This window comes from Cervus elaphus, chromosome 12 (genome assembly GCF_910594005.1).
Source record: "Cervus elaphus chromosome 12, mCerEla1.1, whole genome shotgun sequence".
NCBI classification, from domain to species: Eukaryota; Metazoa; Chordata; class Mammalia; order Artiodactyla; family Cervidae; genus Cervus; species Cervus elaphus.
The window spans coordinates 79,729,158-79,751,163 of record NC_057826.1 but is presented as its reverse complement, the minus strand read 5'-3'; the positions used below and the strand labels follow the sequence as shown (position 1 = coordinate 79,751,163).

Below are 22,006 nucleotides of genomic sequence, written 5' to 3'. Positions count from 1 at the left end.
TGAGTCACCTCTCAGAATGTAACAAGATCCACCTGGAAAGGATCTGTTAGCTTCCTCCCCAGACTCACAGGTCTTCGTCTGCACACACCATGCGCTCAGACACCCAGGATGCTGCCATTCCCACCAGCAGAGGCTCGGTTCCGAGATGCACCCAGAGCAGGAAGCAGCTGCACCAGCCATGCCCTCCCGCCCCAAAGCAGCACTGGGGCCACACCTGGCACCTGTGATGGTCTGGGCTCCATGTGTTGCCTGTTTCCTCTAACCTAGACCTAAACATCACCTGTTTCACAGTGTGAACAGCCATCCAAGGTCCTCTCCTATGTTTTTTACACCCAGACCAGCAGTGTCCAACAGAAATACAATGTGACTGTATTTTCTAATATTTTAACAGCCACATTCAGTTCAGTTCAGTTCAGTCGCTCAGTCATGTCTGACTCTTTACGACCCCATGAATCACAGCATGCCAGGCCTCCCTGTCCATCACCAACTCCTGGAGTTTACTCAAACACATGTCCACCAAGTCGGTGATGCCATCCAACCATCTCATCCTCTGTCATCCCCTTCTCCTCCTGCCCCCAATCCCTCCCAGCATCAGGGTCTTTTCCAATGAGTCAACTCTTCACATGAGCTGGCCAAAGTACTGGAGTTTCAGCTTCAGCATCAGTCCTTCCAATGAATATTCAGGACTGATCTCCTTTAGGATGGACTGGTTGGATCTCCTTGCAGTTCAAGGGACTCTCAAGAGTCTTCTCCAACACCATAGTTCAAAAGCATCAATTTTTCGGCACTCAGCTTTCCTCACAGTCCAACTCTCACATCCATACATGACCACTGGAAAAACCATAGCCTTGACCAAACAGACCTTTGTTGGCAAAGTAATGTCTCTAGAGATCTCTTCAAGAAAATTAGAGATACCAAGGGAACTTTTCATGCAAAGATGGGATCAATAAAGGACAGAAATGGTATGGACCTAACAGAAGCAGAAGATATTAAGAAGAGGTGGCAAGAATACACAGAAGAACTGTACAAAAAAGATCTTCACGACCTAGATAATCACAATGGTGTGATCACTCACCTAGAGCCAGACATCCTGGAATGTGAAGTCAAGTGGGCCTTAGGAAGCATCACTACGAACAAAGCTAATGGATGTGATAGAATTCCAGTTGAGCTATTTCAAATCCTGAAAGATGATGCTGTGAAATGCCAGCAAATTTGGAAATCTCAACAGTGGCCACGGGACTGGAAAAGGTCAGTTTTCATTCCAATGCCTAAGAAAGCAATGCCAAAGAATGCTTAAACTACCGCACAATTACACTCATCTCACACGCTAGTAAAGTAATACTCAAAATTCTCCAAGCCAGGCTTCAGCAATACGTGAACCGTGAACTTCCAGATGTTCAAGCTGGTTTTAGAAAAGGCAGAGGAACCAGAGATCAAATTGCCAACATCCGCTGGATCATCAGAAAAGTAAGAGAGTTCCAGAAAAACATCTATTTCTACTTTATTGACTACGCCAAAGCCTTCGACTGTGTGGATCACAATAAACTGTGGAAAATTCTGAAAGAGATGGGAATACCAGACCACCTGACCTGCCTCTTGAGAAACCTGTATGCAGGTCAGGAAGCAACAGTTAGAACTGGACATGGAACAACAGACTGATTCCCAATAGGAAAAGGAGTACAGCCACATTAAAACTATTAAAAAAAAAAAGGTGAAAAGATTTATCTAACCCAATATATCCATAATATTATTACGAACTAGTATATTACACTTTCAGCACATCCTAACTGGGATGAGCCACATTTCAAGTGCTCAGTAGCCACACGTGGCCAGTGACTGGAGCATAGGGGGAGGGGGTGAGCAGCGTTTAGTCACGGCCCCTGTTACCTTCTGGGCTCTAGAAGTGTGCCGTCTGGCTTACAGGCTGGGGTCTCCTGGGGATCCTACAACAGCAGGGGCCAAGGGGCCCCAGGAACTGCAAGTTCTCCACCTTTCATCCTCCCATACAGGGGGTCCTGGGCGCCTCTGGGGGACCTGGAGCCCACTCACAGCTAGAAGGGCCTGAAAGGTTGCAGTTGTGAGCCATGTGCTACGCCGGGATTCATGACCTCCAGAGGAGAGGATTTCGATCCGGGGACGGAGATGAGGCTTGACTACTCGGAGCTTTTTGTGTAGCAAAGTTTTATTAAAGTATGATAGAGATAGAGAAAGCTTCTGACATAGACATCAAAAGACGGCAGAAAGAATGCCCACTTGCTAGTTTTTAGCAAGGCCCATTTTATGTCTGTTAGCGAGCTGCTAATCAGATGAGAGACACCTCAAGGCTGAGGGAATTTCGCCAGGCCCCTCTCCCACAATATGCACTTTTGAGATAGAGCAGCACAAGATGTGTCATCCCTGGCCATAAAACAATTCACATGAATACTGGTTTGTTGAGCCATTATCAGCCCAAGGTTTGAGAAAAGAAAAAAAGATAGCCTTAGGTGGAACTGATTTGAAGAAAGGCAGATTCCAAAGCAAATACATAGTTTCATTAATGTAAGAAAAACATTTCCATAGGAAAAACTGCATTGGTTAGCTCAAAGTTTAAGAAAAGTTAAGTTCAGGAGGAACCAGGTGTCAACAGAGAAGGGAATAAAGTCTGCCACTTGTAGTTTATTTCCTCCTGTTGCTTGGAGACCTCTGGCCTCCCTGCCAAGGCTGTTAGCACCCTCAGGCCCCCAAGTCCCGCCAGGGAGCCCCCATCACACAGGAAGCTACTGTCTGGTGCAGGCCCCACAGAGCACCTGCTTCAAATCCAGTCCTCAAGGCACTTGAGGCACCAAGCTGCACCCTGGAGCTGCTTTACCTGGCCTGCAGCACCCCCTGAAGCCAGTGGTCCTCTGCCCGGAATGAGGGGGGCTCTGTGCAGCCCATAGGGGAAGCCGCTATTTAGAGAGTGAAAAGGAGTGGGTGAGGATACAGATCCAGGAGGCAAAGGTCTGAAGGTGAGACCTGGGGACAGGAGGTGGTAGGTCAAAGGGAAATTAAAATTAGGGAGGAGAAAGCAGCCGTTGACCTTGGAAAGACAGAGTGTGTGTCTATGTGTGTGTGAGATCATGTGCGCTGAGAGAAAGCAGCTGTTGGCCTTGGAGAGATTGCTCTGTGTGTGTGTGTGTGTGTGTGTGTGTGTGTGTGTGTGTGTGAGTGTGTGAGATCATGTACACTGAATGCTGGACAAGTTTCTGAGCCAGGGAAGGAAGGAATGTAGTGAAGTCTGGGTTTGAGGCATGTTAGTCTGGAGGCCATACAGAAAGGACTGGGAAGGGAGAGATGAATAAGGAAGTAACTTCTCTGAAGCAAGTAAAAACATAGTCTGTGACTGACTGTGGTTGCTCTAGGGAGTTCAGTCTGGAATGGGGCCCTCCGTGCAGAGGTCTGCAGGGAGAAGTGAGCCGAAGGCTTTAAGAATCCCTCTGCATGTCTCTGGGAGGCTGGGCAGCTCCCAGAGAGGGATTCCAATGGCTTCTGGAACTGCTCCTGTAAACCCCCTGCATCTGGGGTTTACTCCTCACTCCCCTTCTCCATCTGGATTCCAGGGTCTGAGGGCTGAGCTGCAAGCCCTGGGCTCCTGCAAAGCCAACACATTCCCAGCCCACAGCGAACCTCTGTGTGGCCTTTGTAAGAATTTTAAAAGGCTGTCCCCTCTGGGCAGATGCATCCTCTTGGCAGATGGTGCCTTTGAGCCAGGCAAGAGGTGCCCAGCGTGGGCTGGATTTCAACCCCCCACTTCTTCCTTGGCAAAGCCCCAGCACATACACCATATGATCATTCACAGCAGTCCTGCATAATTCCCAGCATTAAGAGAAACTACAAAGGTGACAAGTCAATCTTGAAAACCACAAGCAGCCAGAGATGAGATCTTTCCCCACCCCACCCCCCATCATTCCTCCTCCTCTTCTGGATCAGGGGCCTAGAGATACCAGGGGCCTGGATGAGGGGGAACAGAGGTGAGGTTAAGCTGGCTGGGTCCAGGGAGTCAGAGAAGCAGGGTCATAGGCCCAGGCACAAGGTCTACTATGTCTTGTCTCCTTGGAAGTCAGACAGAAACAATCCTCAGAGGGAGTCACAACAGAGACTAGAATTTATTTTCAAAAAAAGTGAGGCCAAAAGAGGTTAAGCGACCTCCTCAAGATGACACAGCTAATAAGAAAATGGTGGATGGTGAGAGGCAAAGTCACAGGGCAGTAAAGGTACCAGGCAGACCTAGGGTACATCCTGACCCTGACCTTGAGCATTCATTTCACCTTTCTGAATATCAGTTTGTTCATCCATAAAATGGGGATAACAGCTAATGCCCCTCCTAGAATTAAAGTCAGCAGCACATGTAAAGTACTTAGTGACAGTTCTAGAAACTGGGACCTAAAGCCTCCATTTCTTGCTCAGAGAGAGATGTGGACACACCATGGAGCTCCCCAGTAGATGAGGAAGTTCAGGATATTAGAAAGGTGTCCAAGCACCAGGCCTGGGGACCCTCGGAAGAAGGCTCAGAGAGGTGTGCTTGCACAGCGGTAGGAACCCTGCAGGGTCAGGGTGAGCATGGCCTGCTGGGGGCCCACAGTCCCTCCCCAGGAGCTGCTCTCGTCCAAGGCCATATCCCCTGCCCAGGGCAGCGCAGTCCAAGAACTGTTCAGTGAGGATCATGGGCCAGCTCTCTGGCCTCTTCCAGGGCTGCTCTGCAGGGCCGTGAGTCCAGAAAAAATAAGCTCTTCTTGGACACAGTGTGGAAAAAGCTGTTGATGGCACACTAATCAACTAGTTTACCCAGAAAAAACAAGATCAACCAGTGTAGACTTGATTCAGAGATGCAGAGAAAGCCACTGCTCCGGATATCAGATGCTGGGGTCTGATAAGAGGAAGGAAAATGTTACAACATCTAGAGTAGAATTAGCTCAGATATAAGAGGATTTCCCCATGCCATGGAAAAGAACAGCCCAGGACCTACCCAGGACAAACACTAACAGTCAGAGTCCAAAGCAGCCATTTACCCTGGGTTCTACCAAAAAGGCAGGGACAGAAGTCAGGAGACTAGGGACTTCCCTGGCGGTCCAGTGGTTAAGACTCTGCATTTCTGCCTCAAGGGGCACTGGTTTGATACCTGGTCAGGGAACTAAGATACTACAGGCTGTGAGGCATGGCCACAAAATAAATAAAACTTAAAAAAAAAAACAAAACTGCTTTTTCTGACTATGTGCCAAGATCCAGCACTGAGTATGTTGTAAGGGTGGGGGAAATTTGTGTTAGTATGAAACTCCAATACTTTGGCCACCTCATGAGAAGAGTTGACTCATTGGAAAAGACCCTGATGCTGGGAGGGATTGGGGGCAGGAGGAGAGGGGGATGACAGAGGATGAGATGGCTGGATGGCATCACCGACTCAATGGACATGAGTTTGAGTAGACTCCGGGAGTTTGTGATGGACAGGGAGGCCTGGCGTGCTGCAATTCATGGGGTCGCAAAGAGTCGGACACGACTGAGCGGCTGAACTGAGCTGAACTGAACTGATGGGGGTTCTAAGGCAGGGTTTGTTTTTCCTGGGAAGACCCTGGACTTTTCCTCTTCTCACATGACTGAACATCTCATCTCAGTCTACCAGGCCAGACAGAGATGGAGAAGATAACAGATCTCTGGCCAGATTACATGGTTCGCAGCTGGAGCTATTATTTACTAAGTATATGTCTTTTATTAAATGATGGACAGCTTCTGTCCTTATTCAACCTTTCAGGGCTTTCAGTTTATTTGGAAGTTTCTGTAGTTTGGGAAATTTGTTTCTGTTGCATGGCTTTAGGGCTATCCAAAACCATGGCTCCCCAGAAGAGGAGTTGCCTGCATCACTTCGGGTTCATTTTTCTCATCAATAACTGTGTCATTAGCAAGGGTAGATAGGACAATAAGCTCTTTCCTAGTTTTCATAATGGTTTTCCTGATGAAAATCTCCTGATTTTCATCTCACACATGAGCTTATCTTTGCTGGGGCTACTGGCTCTGAAAAGCACACCACAACCAAATGAATGTTTCCGTCACCAGCTCCACCTCTGGGCTGTGGAACAACCACATCAATCTGTTCTTTGGGCCGTTATCCTCAAAAAGTCAGAGAGGGCAATGGCAACCCACTCCAGTACTCTTGCCTGGAAAATCCCACAGACGGAGGAGCCTGGTAGGCTGCAGTCCATGGGGTCTCGAAGAGTCGGACACGACTGAGCGACTTCACTTTCACTTTTCACTTTCATGCATTGGAGAAGGAAATGGCAACCCACTCAGTGTTCTTGCCTGGAGAATCCCAGGGACGGGGGAGCCTGGTGGGCTGCCGTCTATGGGGTCGCACAGAGTCGGACACGACTGAAGCGACTTAGCAGCAGCAGCAGCAGCCTCAAAGCGTGTGTCTGTCAGGTGTGTCTGTTCAACAGCACAGTTGCCCAGAATAATTTAGGAAAAGTTTAATGGAGGATCTATTTATAAAGGGAGCAGAGTTACAGGAAAGCAATAGTAGGTGGTGACGCACCCCAGAGTTGGCAAGAGGGAGAAGCCACCACTGCCCTTGGCCATGAGCGGACTTGGGGGAGGAGAGGTTCCTGGACTTCAGAAGGAAAGTTGAAGCTCTGCCTCCGCTAGCTCCAGCTGGGGCTGCAGCACAGGAGCCGTGGGCTGTGGGAGGATTCACAACCGATGCTCTGGCACAAAGGGGCTGAGTGGAAAATTCCACCATCTCACTCTTCCCTTGCCCCCCAATTCCTGTCAGTGCCCCCGCTTGCCAATCCAAATTGAAAACCAAAGGCCAAGGAGGACTTTAGAAGCAGGGCAAAAAATGGGTCCCAGAGCAAGGTGGAGGGTGGATCTGAGGAGGTGAGTGGAAAATAGAGCTTTTTCCTGTCTGCACCCAGTTCCTAAGAGAAACTTCCATTGAGTCCTTTGGCCTGTTCTGTCTCTCATGTCTTTGGTTGACAGTCCTAAAGCCACATCCCTTCCAAGAATCACATCATAAATAAATTACTTGTGCTCAAATCTTTGTATCAGTGTCTGTTTCTCAGAAAACCCAATCTAAGCTATCCCTCGAAATCAAGATTTATTAAATCTACTGTAATTAGTACAATGTGATGATGCAGACAATCAGTTAGAGCAATGAAACAGAGTCCAGAAAAAAGACACATTCATCCATGGATACTTGGTTTAGGCAAAGGAGGAAGTGCAGGGCAGTAGGAAAGGACACTCACTCCAGTGCATATTGCTGGGCCAAGTGACTATCTATTGAGAAAAGTGAAATTTGACCCTCATCTCACACACACACAAAAATCAATACCAGGTGTTCCACACATTAAAGGTAAAATAATAAAACTTTTAGACAACATGACAGGAGTATCTCTATTACCTTGGGGTTTAGAAAGATTTCTTCGAGGCACACAAAAATCACTAAACTTAAAGCAAGTTTCCCAACCATGCACCACTGACATTTGGAACAGGATAAGCTTTTGTTGTAGGGAATGTCCTGTGCATTATAGGATGTTTCACAGCATCCCTGGTCTCTACTTACTGATGCCAAAAGCACCACCATCACAGCCTCAGTCATGACAATCAAAAATGTCTCCAAGACACTGCCAAATGGCTCCTGCAGGGGAACTGCTGCCATTTGCGGAGGGGGACAGAACACCCTGGTAAAACTGAATCTCAGCTCCAACAACAACAACAAAAATAGTGTGTGTCCCAAAAATTTCCTAGGCAATAAATTTTTTCACTACTTATCTAATATTCAGATTTAACTAGGGGTCCTGTATTTCACCTGAAACTCACCGCCAGTTGAGAACTACTGTCTTAAAGGGAAAATTATTTGATAAATCAGATTATAAGAAAGACTTCCACTCATCAAAAGAGACCTTTAAGAGAGTGAACAGGCAAGCTACCCCACAGAGGAAGATCTATACACCACATATGTCAACAAAGGGCTCATGTGCAGAATTTATAGGTAATGTCCATCAATCAATAAGAAAAAATCAAACAACCCTAAAGAAACACTGACAAGAGACTTGAACAGGACATTCACAAAATCAGATATCCCAAAGGCCATTGAGCACGTGAAAGGCACCCAATCTTATCAGTAATCAGGAAAATACAAATTAAAACTACAATGTGTTATCACTACACAATCATCATAATGGCTTAGAAAGATTGATAATACAAGTTTAGGGAAGGAGAGCCACAGGAACTCTTCTAGTGAGGAAGGGAGTGTAAACTGAGTCAACCACTTTGACAGCCTCAATCGGGAAACTGAAAACTTGCATATCCCCTCACCTAACAATTTCACTCCTAGGAATGTGCCCTAAAGAAATATCTGCATCATAAAGCATAAACAAGCATGCTCAAAACAACAGTGTATTTGAAAGCAGCCCAAAAGTCCATCAACAGTAGGAGGAAAAAATACAACTGTGGAATGGTAATATCTCATGGGATACTACCAATAAAAATTAACCTCTGGTATGTACAATAACCTGGACAAATCTCACAAACATAATGTTGAGGGGAAGAAAAGAGGCAGATTTAAAAGAAGACCTATTGTCAGTCCATCTCTATAAAACTCAGAAAGTAACAAAACTAATCTATGGTATTAAAAGTCAAAATAGACACCTACCTTTGGTGAAGATCAATGAGGCAGGATTCAAGACAGTGGCCGAGGTTGGGGAATAGGGGAGCTTCTGGGGGTGGGGGGGTGTGTGGATGTGCTCGTCCTGACTGGGGTGGTGGTTACATAGATGTGTTCACACTGAGTTATGTCAGCATTAGACTGTAATTAAAGGTTTAGGAGGGTTTTTTGTTAAGTTGGTTTTGAGTCCAAGTGTTTTGGTTGCCTTATTTCTAGTTACCATCTAATTCTTACTATTCAGTGACTTCTCTTTTTCCCCAACCAGCCAATTTCACCATATTTTTAAAAGGGGTATTTTTACCTATAGCAGCCTTTTTGACTAGGCTGGTTAACCACCAAGGAAAATTTAAGTGCCTGAAAACAGTAACCCAGAAATTTATTTCTTAATTTGTAGGGTTCTTATGGGTTGTTGCCTTTTGATATTGTATCTTTCAACTTTTCACTGACTAATCTTCTTATTGTATCTCAGTTATCTCCCTTCTCCCACAAGGATGTTTCACTTAACTGAGTGTAAACACCATTACCTGGTATGGTTTATATTGCAGTCTATTTCTAAAACCTAAAATCTTGTGTAAAAACATCACCTCTAATTTCCACCCTAAAAAGGCATTTTCCATCCTTTGTTTCCTCAAATCGTCCAGTCTGTGTTAAATTAACAGCTTCTCTAATCTCACTTTGCACTCTCTGGTCTGGTTAGGGGACCCACAAAAGAGAGTGGTCTGCTTTTCCACATCCCCATTCCCCTCTTCCATCCACCCTGAATCATAAAAGTATACTTTGCCTCTCACTCTCACCCACTCATTCCAGAGTTCCTAAAAAGGATGCCAAATAGTTCTAGAAGGCCAATGAATATATAAAGTTTTATTCATCTGGCAATGATTTGTCTTCTAAAGTAACTTCTAAGACTATATTGTGTCACACAATCAGCAGACATTACAAGCAAGTGTGATTTTGAGAATCACATAAGAATGTTATTTCCTCCCATAGACATTTGGTAAGTTTTCACTTCAAGATCTACGCCTTCCTCACATACAGGGCCACTACACTCTTATATGCCTATCCATGTCCTTTCCTCTGGAATTTTGTCCCGGTAAATCAGATAAGCCCTCTTATGCCGCTCATTTGCCACAGAGGGCTTCAAACCTCCGTTTTAAATTCGTGACCCAACCCGCAGCCCGGGCGGGGAGGCGGGCCGTTTCCTCAGGATTTGAGCAGCGGCTCGAGGATCAGGACTTGCTCCCACTTCGCCATGTTCTGGGCGGCCGGGCACCTCTGGCCTGGACAGCAATGAAAGGCCGCCTGCGGAGGGAGGCGTGAATGCTGTATCCCCTTGAAATACAGCAAGTGGGCTGCCTGCCGGGGTGTGCAGACTAGGGTGGCGGAGGCAGAAGACGAGGCCGTGGTGCCCAGCGAGAGCGTGGCACGCGAGCAAGCACACAGCGAGCCTGCCGGCTGTGCTCAGAGCGCGCTCGGCGGCCAGCCGGTAGCTGAGCTCGCGGAACACCTGCCGGGCAGTGCGCAGGCGCGGCTCTGGCGCAGGGGCGGGGCTGCCAGGCCGCAGGGGGTGGGTTGTTGCTCCGGTTTGGGATTCCCAGAATTAAGGTCCATCGCCCCGAATATTATTTATTTAGGACCATGGGAGGCAGTAGGACCCATGAGGGAGCTGTGGTGCTAGAGAAGACGCCTCAGAGTCCATTGGGCAGCAAGGAGATCAAACCAGTCAATCTTAAGGGAAATCAACCCTGAATACTCCCCTTGGAAGGACTGATGCTGAAGCTGAAACTTAAGTATTTTGGTCAGCTGATGCGAACGGCTGACTCACTGGAAAAGTCCGTGATGCTGCGAAAGATTGAGGGCAGAAGGAGAAGGGGGCATCAGAGGATGAGATGGCTGGATGGCATCACCAATGCAACGGGCATACACTTGGGCAAACTCTGAGAGATGGTGAGGGACAGAGAGGCCTGGTGTGCTGCAATCCGTGGGGGTCGCAAAGAGTCAGACACGATTGGGTGACTGAACAACAACAATGGGGGTCAAGCTTTGTTTTAAGTGCTTTACTCAATAATAATAATTAAATAGAATGGATTTCCACTTTCTTTTGCTTATGTGGTGCCAAGCACTTAGAGACTGAATAATGTTGAAAGTACTATTCTTATTATAAACATAATGTTTATGGGTTAATGACATGCTAGGCATTATGATTTAACAGTTCAGTTCAGTTCAGTCGCTCAGTAGTGTCCAACTCTGCAACCCCATGGACTGCAGCACGCCAGGCCTCCGTGTCCATCACCAACTCCCGGAGCTTACTCAAACTCATGTCCATCAAGTTGGTGATGCCATCCAACCATCTCATCCTCTGTCATCCCCTTTTCCTCCCTCCTTCAATCTTTCCCAGCATCAGGGTCTTTTCAAATGAGTCAGCTCTTCGCATCAGGTGGCCGAAGTATCGGAGTTTCAGCTTCAGCATCAGTCCTTCCAATGAATATTCAGGACTGATTTCCTTTAGGATGGACTGGTTGGATCTCCTTGTAGTCCAAGGGACTCTCAAGAAACTTCTCCAACACCACAGTTCAAAAGCATCAGTTCTTTGGTGCTCAGCTTTCCTTATAGTCCAACTCTCATATCCTTGAAAAACCATAGCTTTGACTAGACGGCCCTTTGTTAGCAAAGTAATGTCTCTGCTTTTTAATATGCTGTCTAAGCTGGTCATAATTTTCCTTCCAAGGAGCAAGCACCTTTTAATTTCATGGCTGCAGTCACCATATGCAGTGATTTTGGAGCCCAAAAAATAAAGTCTGTCACTGTTTCCATTGTTTCCCCATCTATTTGCCATGAAGTGATGGGACCAGATGCCATGATCTTAGTTTTCTGAATGTTGAGCTTTAAGCCAACTTTTTCACTCTCCTCTTTCACTTTCATCAAGAGGCTCTTTAGTTCTTCTTTGCTTTCTGCCATAAGGGTGGTGTCATCTGCATAGCTGAGGTTATTGATATTTCTCCCGGCAGTCGTAATTTCAGCTTGTGCTTCATCTAGCAAAATTTAGTAAATTACCAAAGAAATAAAAAGATTCACAATTCAGCAATGAACTAGCAGGACCATATCTCTCACCTGGCTTGGCTTTTCCTGCCTTTGTCTATTTGCTGTACTATCAGTCAGGGAGAAACAAAACCAGGAAAAGTCTCCCGATGGCTGTTTTACAGCCCAGAGCCAGAACCCTGGAAACAATCTGCAGCCTGTAGCCTGTGGAGCCCTGTACCAAGGTCACAGATGTGGAGCTCTAGACCAAGGTTATTTCCAGAACTGACCAAGCCCCTTAGCAACTGTTGCCATGAGTGCCCCTAATCTTAACCGGCCAGCTCCCTGACTCCATAGTATATAAAAATATCCACCCTATAGCACCCTAACCAATGACCTAATGCCACCAATGCAGCAGGAATTTTCTGTTTTGAGGCTATAAAAATTTGCTTTAACCCTTAAAAGGCTCAGTTCTCCCTTGACGTGGCCCGCTCTTCAAATGTCTTCTCCCATTCCAATAAACTCTATTCATTTCTCATTCTTCCTCATGTCTGGAAATTCTTTTCCAACCTGGGCTCAGATCACAACATAGTCCTTCCTTTGAATGGCTAGGAAATGGAATTTCTGGGCTACTGAGACCTCTGGTGGTGCAACAAGAGCGACTCATGCTAAACATTTCCCTTCAGACTGACCAAAGGTCAATCCCTCACACACACACACACACACACACACACACACACACACACACACACACACACACACACACACACACACACACACACACACACACACACACACACACACACACACACACACACACACACTCCAGTACTCAAACACACAGGAGCATCTGGAAAGAAAAAGACAGATCTCAAGGGCACTTCGTCTTCATGGTAGAGCCAGAGCAACAGCAGAAAGACACAGGGCTGATGCCAGAGGTGAGAAAGTATCAACTCCAGAGTAAGGCCCCACTGGGAATAGATGCCTGGATCGTGGTCTGGCTGGAGAGAGTAACATCTAGAAATCTTCATGGAGGGAAGAGAAGAGGAGAAGAGTTGGCATCTCCACAGAAGGTAAGGCTCAGGCGACATTGTTTCTATCACCACAAACTCTAGGGTCTGAGACTGTGTTAAAAAGGGAGGCCAGAGGGGTTCCAGGGTCCTTTATCTGTTGGGTCTCCATGTAAGGATTTTGGTTGATTGGCTCTATCATATTTTAATCAGAAAGTACGTGAAATGATAGTGTGAATAGCATTTAGCAAGTCATATCCAAGAGCCTGAGAGAAAGTGCAGATTAAAAAAAAAAAGTGATGATGTGAATAGAATTTAACAAGTCATATCCCAGAGCCTGAGAGAAGTTGCCCAAACAAAATGAAGAGGGCATTCACACAGTTAGAGCTGGCATGGGGGAAGATGCAGAGTCACCAGCAAACACCCCATCCTGTCCTGCCCCAGCCCCTGCTAAAGGAAGGATACCTCCCTGCGTCCTGGCTTCCTGTCCTGCCCCACAGTGATGGCCTGACTACCCAGAGGGACTGTGGTCAGCTCCTTTTGCTGTTTCAGGAAGCAACTGTGGGGGAAACAGTTCCATTTCAATGAATGAAGTCCTTATGATTACAACAGACTCAGGAGGGACCCTTGTCTTCCTGAAGGGCACCAGCTGCACTTCCCCTTCCACCCAGATGTGCAGATGGAAATTTCTCATGTCTTGTTATCTGGCTCAGATTTGAACGTTTTAACTGCCAATGTGTCAGACAGACTGTGAGATCTGCGAACCGTTTAATCTAACTACGTCAGTTGAAAAAGCAGAGGCTGAAGGAGAAGCTGACCCACCAATCCCCAGAACCCCAAACAAAAACATCTTTAAGGCATTAAGCGCCTGCTCTCCATCAGCCTCCCAAGGGAGGAATGGTGGCTGGGATCAGAGTGCTGTCCCACTCTGTATGTATATCCCCTCTTACAAGAAGCACAAAGCTCTAGGAGATTCCCACCTCACCTCCATGAGGCTATTGATGGACCTCCACCCTCCTGAATCTGTGATCTAAAGGTACCTGATTCAGCAAACACTCCTCCGCTTCTCCCCACAGCTCCTCACCCTTGCCCCTTCCCCAGCACTGTCTGGCAACCAAGCCTTTGGGTTACAAAGATAGTCTGGCAACCCATAAGGTAGCCTCAGTCGCAAAGAACACTTTGTTTTTGGTCTCTGGAGATTTATTTTTTAGTTAACTCAACAACGCATTAAAGTGAAGATGAGTTCAAGTCTATCCAGCACATTCAGGAACTTTGTAACAGGAATTTATGCCACACAGTGTTCCTCCCACATATTTTTAAAAACTCATTCAGCTTTTCAGTGTGTGGAACAGTTTGGAGAGAAAAAAACATGCAAAAACAGAGACCTGTTAAAGAAACTATTGCAGAAAATAGATCAAAGAGGATAATATTAATAACTTGAAGGTGAGTAATGGTGGCACAGATAGAAATAGATGGATCTAGAAGATATTTAGTAAGCAAAGTCAACAGATCTCTTCAAGAAAATTAGAGATACCAAGGGAACATTTCATGCAAAGATGAGCTCAATAAAGGACAGAAATGGTATGGACTTAACAGAAGCAGAAGATATTAAGAAGAGGTGGCAAGAGTACACAGAAGAACTGTACAAAAAAAATCTTCACGACCTAGATAATCACAATGGTGTGATCACTCACCTAGAGCCAGACATCCTGGAATGTGAAGTCAAGTGGGCCTCAGGAAGCATCACTACGGACAAAGCTAGTGGAGGTGATGGAATTCCAGTTGAGCTATTTCAAATCCTAAAAGATGATGCTGTGAAGGTGCTGCACTCAACATGCCAGCAAATTTGGAAAACTCAGCAGTGGCCACAAGACTGGAAAAAGTCAGTTTTCATTACAATCCCAAAGAAAGGCAATGCCAAAGAATGCTCAAGCTACCACACAATTGCATTCATCTCACATGCTAGTAATGCTCAAAATTCTCCAAGTCAGGCTTTAGCAATATATGAACCATGAACTTCCAGATGTTCAAGCTGGTTTTAGAAAAGGCAGAGGAACCAGAGATCAAATTGCCAACATCCAGTGGATCATTAAAAAAGCAAGAGAATTCCAGAAAAACATCCATTTCTGCTTTATTGACTATGCCAAAGCCTTTGACTGTGTGGATCACAACAAACTGTGGAAAATTCTTCAAGAAATGGGACTACCAGACCACCTGACCTGCCTCTTGAGAAATCTATATGCAGGTCAGGAAGCAACAGTTAGAACTGGACATGGAATAACAGATTGGTTCCAAATAGGAAAAGGAGTACATCAAGGCTGTATATTGTCACCCTGATTATTTAACTTATATGCAGAGTACATCATGCGAAATGCTGGGCTGGATGAAGCACAAGCTGGAATCAAGATTGCTGGGAGAAATATCAATAACCAGTTATGCAGATGACACCACCCTTATGGCAGAAAGCAAAGAAGAACTAAAGAGCCTCTTGATGAAAGTGAAAGAGGAGAGTGAAAAAGTTGGCTTAAAGCTCAACATTCAGAAAACTAAGATCATGGCATCCAGTCCCATCACTTCATGGCAAATAGATGGGGAAACAATGGAAACAGTGACAGACTTTATTTTTTGGGCTCCAAAATCACTGCATATGGTGACTGCAGCCATGAAATTAAAAGGTGCTTGCTCCTTGGAAGAAAAGTTATGACCAGCTTAGACAGCATATTAAAAAGCAGAGACATTACTTTGTCAACAAAGGTCTGTCAGTCAAGGCTATGGTTTTACCAGTAGTCACGTATGGATGTGAGAGTTGGACTATAAAAAAAGCTGAGCACCAAAGAATTGATGCTTCTGAACTGTGGTGTTGGAGAAGTTTCTTGAGAGTCCCTTGGACTACAAGGAGATCCAACCAGTCCATCCTAAAGGAAATCAATCCTAGGTGTTCATTGGAAGGACTGATGTTGAAGCTGAAATTCCAATACTTTGGCCACCTGACGCAAAGAGCTGACTCATTGGAAAAGACCCTGATGCTGGGAAAGATTAAGGGCAGGAGGAGAAGGGGACGACAGAGGATGAGATGGTTGGATGGCATCACCAACTCAATGGACATATGAGTTTGAGTAGACTCCAGGAGTTGGTGATGGTTAGGGAGGCCTGGTGTGCTGCGGTCCATCCATGGGGTCGCAAAGAGTTGGACACGAAAAGCAGAGCCATTACTTTGTCAACAAAGGTCCGTCTAGCCAAGGCTATGGTTTTTCCAGTGGTCATGTATGGATGTGAGAGTTGGACTATAAAGAATGCTGAGCGCCAAAGAATTGATGCTTTTGCACTATGGTGTTGGAGAAGACTCTTGAAAGGTCCTTGGACTGCAAGGAGATCCAACCAGTCCATCCTAAAGGAGATCAGTCCTGGGTGTTCATTGAAAGGAATGTTGAAGCTGAAACTCCAATACTTTGGCCACCTGACGCGAAGAGCTGACTCATTGGAAAAGACCCTGATGCTGGGAAAGATTGAGGGCAGGAGGAGAAGGGGATGACAGAGGATGAGATGGTTGGATGGCATCACTAATTCAATGGACATGGGTTTAGGTAGACTCTGGGAGTTGGTGATGGACAGGGAGGCCTGGCGTGCTGCAGTTCATGGAGTCACAGAGTCGGACATGACTGAGCGACTGAATTGAATTGAGGGACTGAACTGAACTGAACTGAAAGTCAACAGAGTTTTAGATATCCAAGAAGAGATATCTAATGGGAAGTTTTTATAGAATTCAGTACCTCTCAGGCTCTATGGTTCACAGGTGATTTGGGAAGTCTTATGTTTAAAAATTGGTAACTGAGTTCCCAGAGATACACACCTGGGAGAAAGTGCAAAATGGGAAGAGATGAAGATCCTAGGCCCCAGCTTCGAGGAATATCAACATTTTAAGACCTGGAGGTACAGCAAGCAACAGAGACTGAAAAAGAAAAGCAAAAGACCCAACCGAGAGTAAGACTTTTGTTGAGGCTGAGAAACAAGCATTTCCAAAGGGAGGGACGAGTCAGCAAGTGTCCAGCAATACAGAGGTCAAGAAAAACGAAAACTAGGCATTAGTTTTGATGAGCGGGGCAGAGAATGCTAAAGGCAAAGCCAGCGGATGTGAAGTAGAAGTAGAGAACAGACCCCACTCTTTAAAGTTTAAAAGTTTGATTATGAAGACATTAGCAGAGGAAGAACAGTGCTGGAGAAGGATTATTTTAAGTAGAAGAGCACTTGAGGACGTTTAAATGCCGACAGCAAGGAGCTGGAACAGGCAGAAGAAAAGGTAAAATAATAGGCTGGGTAGAAAGAAATCCATTGTACCGCTGGACAGATTCTCTTGGACTACTGATCTATCTAACTGAATGCTGCTGCTGCTGCTGCTGCTAAGTCGCTTCAGTCGTGTCCGACTCTGTGCGACCCCATAGACGGCAGCCCACCAGGCTCCGCCATCCCTGGGATTCTCCAGGCAAGAACACTGGAGTGGACATACAGAATTCGGCGATTTGAGTAGCTTCGGGCTTTAGGTCAAAGGTTTTTTCTACGCTAAGATCTTCCCTCCTCCGCCTCTTCTCTTTGGCTCGTCCCCTCAGTCTACTCCCCGTCCCCGCCTCCTTGCCTGGTCCCAGCCACGCCTTGCAATGAAAAATACCGCCTTCTCTACGAAATCTTCCGGGTCGCCAGGCAGGGCCACGCCCAGCCCCAATCAGGCCCACCCTACAACCGGAGCTCGCTTCCCGGAAAAACGCATGCGCAAAAGGCTATAGCGGCGTCCTAGAGGAGGCGCACTCTAAACCTTGCGCAGGCGCGTTAGGTCGTGGTCGCGATGCGAGTTCTTGTGGGTGAGGGAGGGCCGGAAGGGGGTGGGGGCGGGAGGGGGCATGTTTGTAAAAGAAGATACACCCAGAAATTGAGGGCTTAGGAGACTGTTTCTGAGAAAGGGCACCGTCTCGTACACAGGCTACCTGGCCTTTGGCTCCAAGCCCTAGGGGCCGAATCTCCCTAGACCCTGTGTTTCACCCTGCACGCATCGCGGGGAGGGGGCAAGGAGGAGAGAAAGCTGAAGTCAGATGGGAGGGCACCAGAGAAGGGGGCAACATGCGGGACGGAAGGCCCCCCCGGGAGGATAAACACCTCGCATTTTCTGATCAGGTGGCGGGACGGGCTTCATTGGGACAGCCCTAACCCAGCTGCTCAAGGCCAGGGGCCACGAAGTGACGTTGATCTCCCGAAAGCCAGGGCCAGATCGGATCACGTGGGTATGTCCATATTCTGGAGACATGGGAAGAAGGCTTAGTTGGGTGGCGCCGAGCGAGGCCTCGAGGCCACTGTGTGCTTTCTCCCACAGGATGAGCTCACGACGTCGGGGTTGCCCCGCTGCGATGCTGCAGTCAACCTGGCAGGAGAGAACATCCTCAACCCTCTCCGCAGGTCAGCCGGGCCCTGAAACTGACATTCTTAGAGCAGAGGGCCAATTCTGATGGGAACTTGTGAGCTGTGGAGATTGGGGCTGGCAGATGGAGAACTCAACCCATATTCCGAACTGCTCGTTCCCTCACCCTCTCTCCACACTCACTTGCCCTGTTTCCCACTCCGTCAGTGGACCTTACTCCCCATTCAGGATGCCCCCAAGTACCTGTGCCTTTTCCCTCTACAGGAGAGATGGACCGTTTCTCTAAGCCGCAATGAGGGCTTTACTAGGCGTGGATATAGATGGGCTCCAGGGAAAGAGGGAAGGAAGGGTATGTGCATGTATTTAGTGGTATTTTATTCCCCCGTGTTTCTCCTATGATTGAGCATGCATGCACGCATGTTTCTCCTGCAGGTGGAATGCAGCCTTTCAAAAAGAAGTTCTCAGCAGCCGCCTGGAGACCACCCAAACGCTGGCTGGAGCCATAGCCAAGGCCCCAGAACCCCCCCAGGCCTGGGTCTTAGTCACAGGTGTAGGTAGGCTCCCCCCCGCCCCCCCAAATCACCAGCCCTTAGACTAGCCCAGGAAAGGAGGCAGTCCAGTGAGGGGTAGCTCAGGCTGCAGAGTGCTGGTCTTTTCCAGGCACAAGCTCTACCTAGGCCCTCATTCCACACATATTTCTCCTGACTTTTGTGTACTTTCACTGAGAAATGGGGACCTCAGAGAAAGTGAGAGGAGTGGCACTGCTCCCAGTGTCTGAGAAAGCCCCACCTACTCCCAGGTCCCTTATTTCTCATAGCAGAGAGCTTTAGGAACAGAATTGTCAGTTTTTGTATTTTGCCTCCGGGACCAAATTTACACACACACACGTTTAGTCACTCAGTTGTATCCCACTTTTTGTAATCCCACAGACTGTAGCCTGCCAGGTTCCTCTGTCCATGGGATTCTCCAGGCAAGAATACTGGAGTGGCCATTCCCTTCTCCAGGGCATTATCCCAATCCAGGGATTTAACCCACGTCTCTTGCATTACAGGCAGATTCTTTACCGCTGAGCCACCAGGGTAGACATATATATCTACACACACACATATACTATATACACTATATATACATATACGCTAGTCACTATTCTAAGTGCTTTGCACATATTCCACATAATCCTCACAAGAAACCTATGTGATAGGTATTATTCCTATTTTAAAGATGTAAAAATTCTGCACAGAGAGGTTATGTAATTTGCCTAAAGTAACAATAATTTTGGAGCTGAGATTAAAACTCAGGCAGCCTGGCACCGAAGTCTTTGTTCTTAGCTTCTACACTCTGGCGGTCTCAGCTTAGCCCTCTAATGAAAGATAAGAATGACTCCAAGGCAGGAACAGGTCAGCTCATGAAGAAGTTGTAGGGGAAAATATCCATGGCTCTGACTACCCATGGAGAGATTCCCAAGGTGCCAAGGAGGGTGAGGTAAGGGGAGCCTTGACTGCAAAGGACCAGATGGGACAAAGGACACCCAGGGCAAACCAGTGCTGTTCCACCGGCAGCTTACTACCAGCCCAGCCTGACTGCAGAGTACGATGAGGACAGCCCAGGAGGGGATTTCGACTTTTTTTCCAACCTCGTAACCAAATGGGAAGCTGCAGCCAGGCTTCCTGGAGATTCTACACGCCAGGTGGTGGTGCGCTCTGGTGAGAACAAGGGGTCTGGGTATCAGATGGGGTTGGAATGTCTTCATGGAGGGGCTGGGGATAAGGGAAGCTGAGCTCACAGGAGATGCCACCACTTCTGGCTGACCTGCAGGTGGGAGGACGGACATCCCAAAGAGAGCCAGAGCCCTCACCTGCCACAGAGCAGAGTCAGTATAGGTGAAGGGTGATGAAGGGAAAGCGGAGAGGAACACTGGGGGTGCCTGGAGGTCGAGGGGTCTCCCTGTACCATCCTTCTTGCCTGCTCTAGGGGTTGTGCTGGGCCGTGGAGGCGGTGCCATTGGTCATATGCTGTTGCCTTTCCGTCTGGGCCTGGGGGGCCCCATTGGTTCAGGCCACCAGTTCTTCCCCTGGATTCACATCAGAGACTTGGCGGGAATCCTGGCCCATGCCCTTGAAACAAGCCATGTGCAGGGGATCCTGAACGGAGTGGCTCCCGCCTCCTCCACTACCAATGCTGAGTTTGCCCGGGCCTTGGGTGCAGCCCTGGGCCGCCCAGCCTTCATCCCTCTCCCCAGTGCCGTGGTACAAGCTGTCTTTGGGCAAGAACGTGCCGTCATGCTGCTGGAGGGCCAGAAGGTGGTCCCACGGCGGACACTGGCTGCTGGCTACCAGTATTCTTTCCCAGAGCTGGGAGCCGCCTTGAAGGAAATCATAGCCTAAATGGGGAGGCTCAAGGCAGGGCCTGAGGCCTGTTCCTCAGCAGGGGCTTACTGGTGAGAGACTGCATAAGCTCGGGTTCTCCTCGAGACTGAAAGCTATCTGGTTCTTAAGCCCTCTTTCTTGCTCACTGTCCCACTGCCCCACCTTATTTAACTGAGAGATTTCTGCTATTTCAGGGTTACAGTCGCATTATGTTGGGACCTTAACTTCTTCAACTTCTTATAGATAAATATCCAAGTTTGGTCTCCTTGTGTGTCCTGTTCCTGCCCCATTTCTCCTCCTTGGTATTCAGAGAATGTTTTGCAGTTTAGGCAATAAAGACAAATTAACTGACTAGCTTCAGCTCATCTCTTTGTTCTAGATTCTCCTGAAATTTATTTCAAGGAATGTCATCCAAGATGACCCTCTCCTTTACGTGGAGTTTTGAAAATGGTAACAGGCAACATCTCCCTTCTTGATCTCTTGACTGCCAAAAGAGCTGGCAACAAATTTGAGGCACAAGGTTATAACAAAGGTAGAAGTGAGAAGGCAAGAGGAACAGTGATCCATTTCCAGTGGGCTCTGTGGTCACCCTGCACACTTCCTTGTTCACACAATGCTGTTAGGATACCAGCAGGGGAAGAAACAAGGCCAGAGGCTAGGACAGCCTCTGGTCTGTCACTGGACAGCGGTGAATTGATAAACAACCACACACCAGCCTGTTCATCAAGCTGCAGCAGGACAAAGCTGTGCAAAGCTTAGGGCTGTCAGTAGCTAAGGACCTGCCTCTCATCTCAGGCCACTTTAGTCAACCAGAGGGCAGACGTTACCTCAAGCCCACTGCACATCCACCAGCATTGAAAGTGAAAGGTACAAAGAACCTATCAAAAACTACAAACTCAAACATTTCAGGGGAAAAGAGTCCCAAGTATTCATCGAGGACCATCTCCCTCTATCAACCCTGATTTCTGCCAGAGTTTGACTAGATGTAATTCCCCTAGCCCCCATTTCAGACCATGTTAACCAATTTTGTTTCTTCTGAGGGGACCGTGGGTTGTCTTTGAATCAGTCACCGCCCCAACTAGTCTCTCCCCAGTACGACTGCCCCCCAGCCCTGCTCAGTGGGGTATACCTCACCCATGGGGTGGGGTGACAACACAGGGCCCCAAGGACCTCCTCCATCATTCACCTCCACATGCTAGTTGCTGGTATGAGAATCTCAGGTGATTTCAACTCCCTGTATCACTCAGGCAGCAGAAGTCAGAGCCTAAAAAGAGAGCCTTGTCCAGGGATTTGCTATAGGGCTCAGAAAGCACTGAAGCCAGAGGCACCTGTCCTACTTCTTTATCTGGTCTTGGACTCTAGGAAGTTGCCTGGCTCTGTACTGTTCCTGAGGGAATGACTGGCCTCAAAGAAGCATATTTAGGGCTGCGCTAAAGGAAGGGCTGACTAGTACTGGCTATGGATGAATGTGCTGCCTCGGAGGTCGTAGATTCCCTGGCACGGGAGGACCTCAAGCAGATACAGGACAATGACATGTAGG

At 47.5% G+C, this 22,006-nt stretch overlaps 1 protein-coding gene across 2 annotated transcripts; it reads left to right on the top strand.

Moving 5' to 3' along the window:
• Positions 1-17,453: 17,453 nt before the first annotated feature.
• Positions 17,454-20,822, top strand: SDR39U1 (short chain dehydrogenase/reductase family 39U member 1). Of its 2 annotated transcripts, none has more exons than XM_043919634.1 (6): positions 17,454-17,549; positions 17,860-17,966; positions 18,056-18,138; positions 18,533-18,654; positions 19,660-19,803; positions 20,072-20,822. In XM_043919634.1, exons 1-6 carry the CDS (start codon positions 17,534-17,536, stop codon positions 20,482-20,484), a joined length of 885 nt encoding a protein of 294 aa, XP_043775569.1. In that variant the 5' UTR covers positions 17,454-17,533; the 3' UTR covers positions 20,485-20,822. The 2 variants fall into 2 exon arrangements, with proteins under 2 accessions (XP_043775569.1, XP_043775570.1); XM_043919635.1 differs by lacking the exon at positions 17,454-17,549 and adding an exon at positions 18,365-18,449 and having other exon boundaries at positions 17,578-17,966.
• Positions 20,823-22,006: the final 1,184 nt, after the last annotated feature.

What these genes read in the sequence shown, in the direction of transcription:
- SDR39U1 (XM_043919634.1), top strand. An exon ending in GGCCAGATCGGATCACGTGG is followed by an intron (nt 17,967 to 18,055) that starts GTATGTCCATAT and finishes TTTCTCCCACAG; the next exon opens with GATGAGCTCACGACGTCGGG. An exon ending in CCAGGTGGTGGTGCGCTCTG is followed by an intron (nt 19,804 to 20,071) that starts GTGAGAACAAGG and finishes TGCCTGCTCTAG; the next exon opens with GGGTTGTGCTGGGCCGTGGA.